The sequence below is a fragment of the Nannospalax galili genome, unplaced genomic scaffold (assembly GCF_000622305.1).
Source record: "Nannospalax galili isolate Female #2095 unplaced genomic scaffold, S.galili_v1.0 scaffold6995, whole genome shotgun sequence".
Lineage (NCBI taxonomy): Eukaryota > Metazoa > Chordata > Mammalia > Rodentia > Spalacidae > Nannospalax > Nannospalax galili.
In genome coordinates this window covers 13,986-15,123 of record NW_008335260.1, presented here as the reverse complement: position 1 = coordinate 15,123, position 1,138 = coordinate 13,986, and the positions used below count along the sequence as shown (strand labels likewise).

Genomic DNA, 1,138 nt, shown 5'->3' with positions numbered 1-1,138 from the left:
ACAAAGTTAATTTGCTCAGAAATCTGCACATTTAGCAACTGATGGAGATGGGATTTAGACCCAGGCATTCTGGCTTCTACGTAGATATATTGCCACTGAAGCTATTTCATAAGAAAACTGGTTGTCATAAGTGACCGAGCCATGGCAATTTGTAGATACATAGATCCATAGCACACATGCATGTGATGCTTTAAAATTGCAGTTGGCAAGGTGGTGGTTGGACTATAAAATAGAGGAGCTTACTGTAAGAAATGCCCTCTTTTTCTGCAGTGTATCAGCATTCTCTCTTTGCATACCTGGTAGAATCTAGTTTAGAATAAGAACAATATGTTTCAATCACAGAGTAGAGTCAGCAAACTTTTCTACAGAATGGTAGATAATATTTTAGGTTTTGTGAGACAAAATTCCTGTTGCAACAACTCACTTAAATCTGCTTTACCAGTCACGATGTACTCTTAAGCAATATGCAAATCAAGAAGTGTTCCTGTGTTCCAGTGAAATTTCAACACAGAAATGAGATGTGCAGATTTATAGTAACTTATTAGTAAAGCTTTTCATTTCTTTATTTCAGTTGGAAGAAGCACAGAGTCAGCACACTGATGCTGTCCAGTGTGCTGAGAGGATGCAAGACCGCCTACAAAAGTAAATCTAAATAAAAGTAAATCTAAAACTGTAACTCCAGTATTTATAAAGCAATACGCAACACAGGGTGACAGTTCTGTCGGTTATGGTGATAAATAATGTTTGAAGTTGGGGGTAATTCTCAGCTTTAAGGTTCTTGAATTGCATAATTTAGAGCAGGGGTACAACTAGGGGTGTAGTATGTGCATGAAGCTCTAGGTTCAAAAATAACCTTAAAAAAAGAGAAATGCATAGTTTCTGTACATTATCCACAAAGCAGCCAGAAACATAGTTAATAAATCATCTGTTTCTCAGATTTTTTTTAAATTTTATTATTTTTATTTTATGTGCATGAGTGTATTGCCTGCATGTAGGTAGGTGCACCCCTGTTGTGCAATGCCTGCAGAGGGCAGAAGAGGCTGTCGGAGCCCCTGGGACTGGAGTTACGGACAGTTGTTAGCTGCCATGTGGGTGCTGGGATTCAAACCCGGGTCTTCTGCAAGAACAGCCAGTGTTC

The 1,138-nt window shown here is 38.7% G+C and overlaps 1 protein-coding gene across 1 annotated transcript in view; it reads left to right on the top strand.

Moving 5' to 3' along the window:
* Positions 1-1,138, top strand: part of LOC103731465 (ankyrin repeat domain-containing protein 26) — a gene marked incomplete at its 3' end in the record, with an annotated part of 88,909 nt that overhangs the window by 77,023 nt on the left and 10,748 nt on the right. The window contains 1 exon segment of the mRNA XM_029561954.1: positions 572-642. Coding sequence (XP_029417814.1) covers positions 572-642 — 71 coding nt within the window.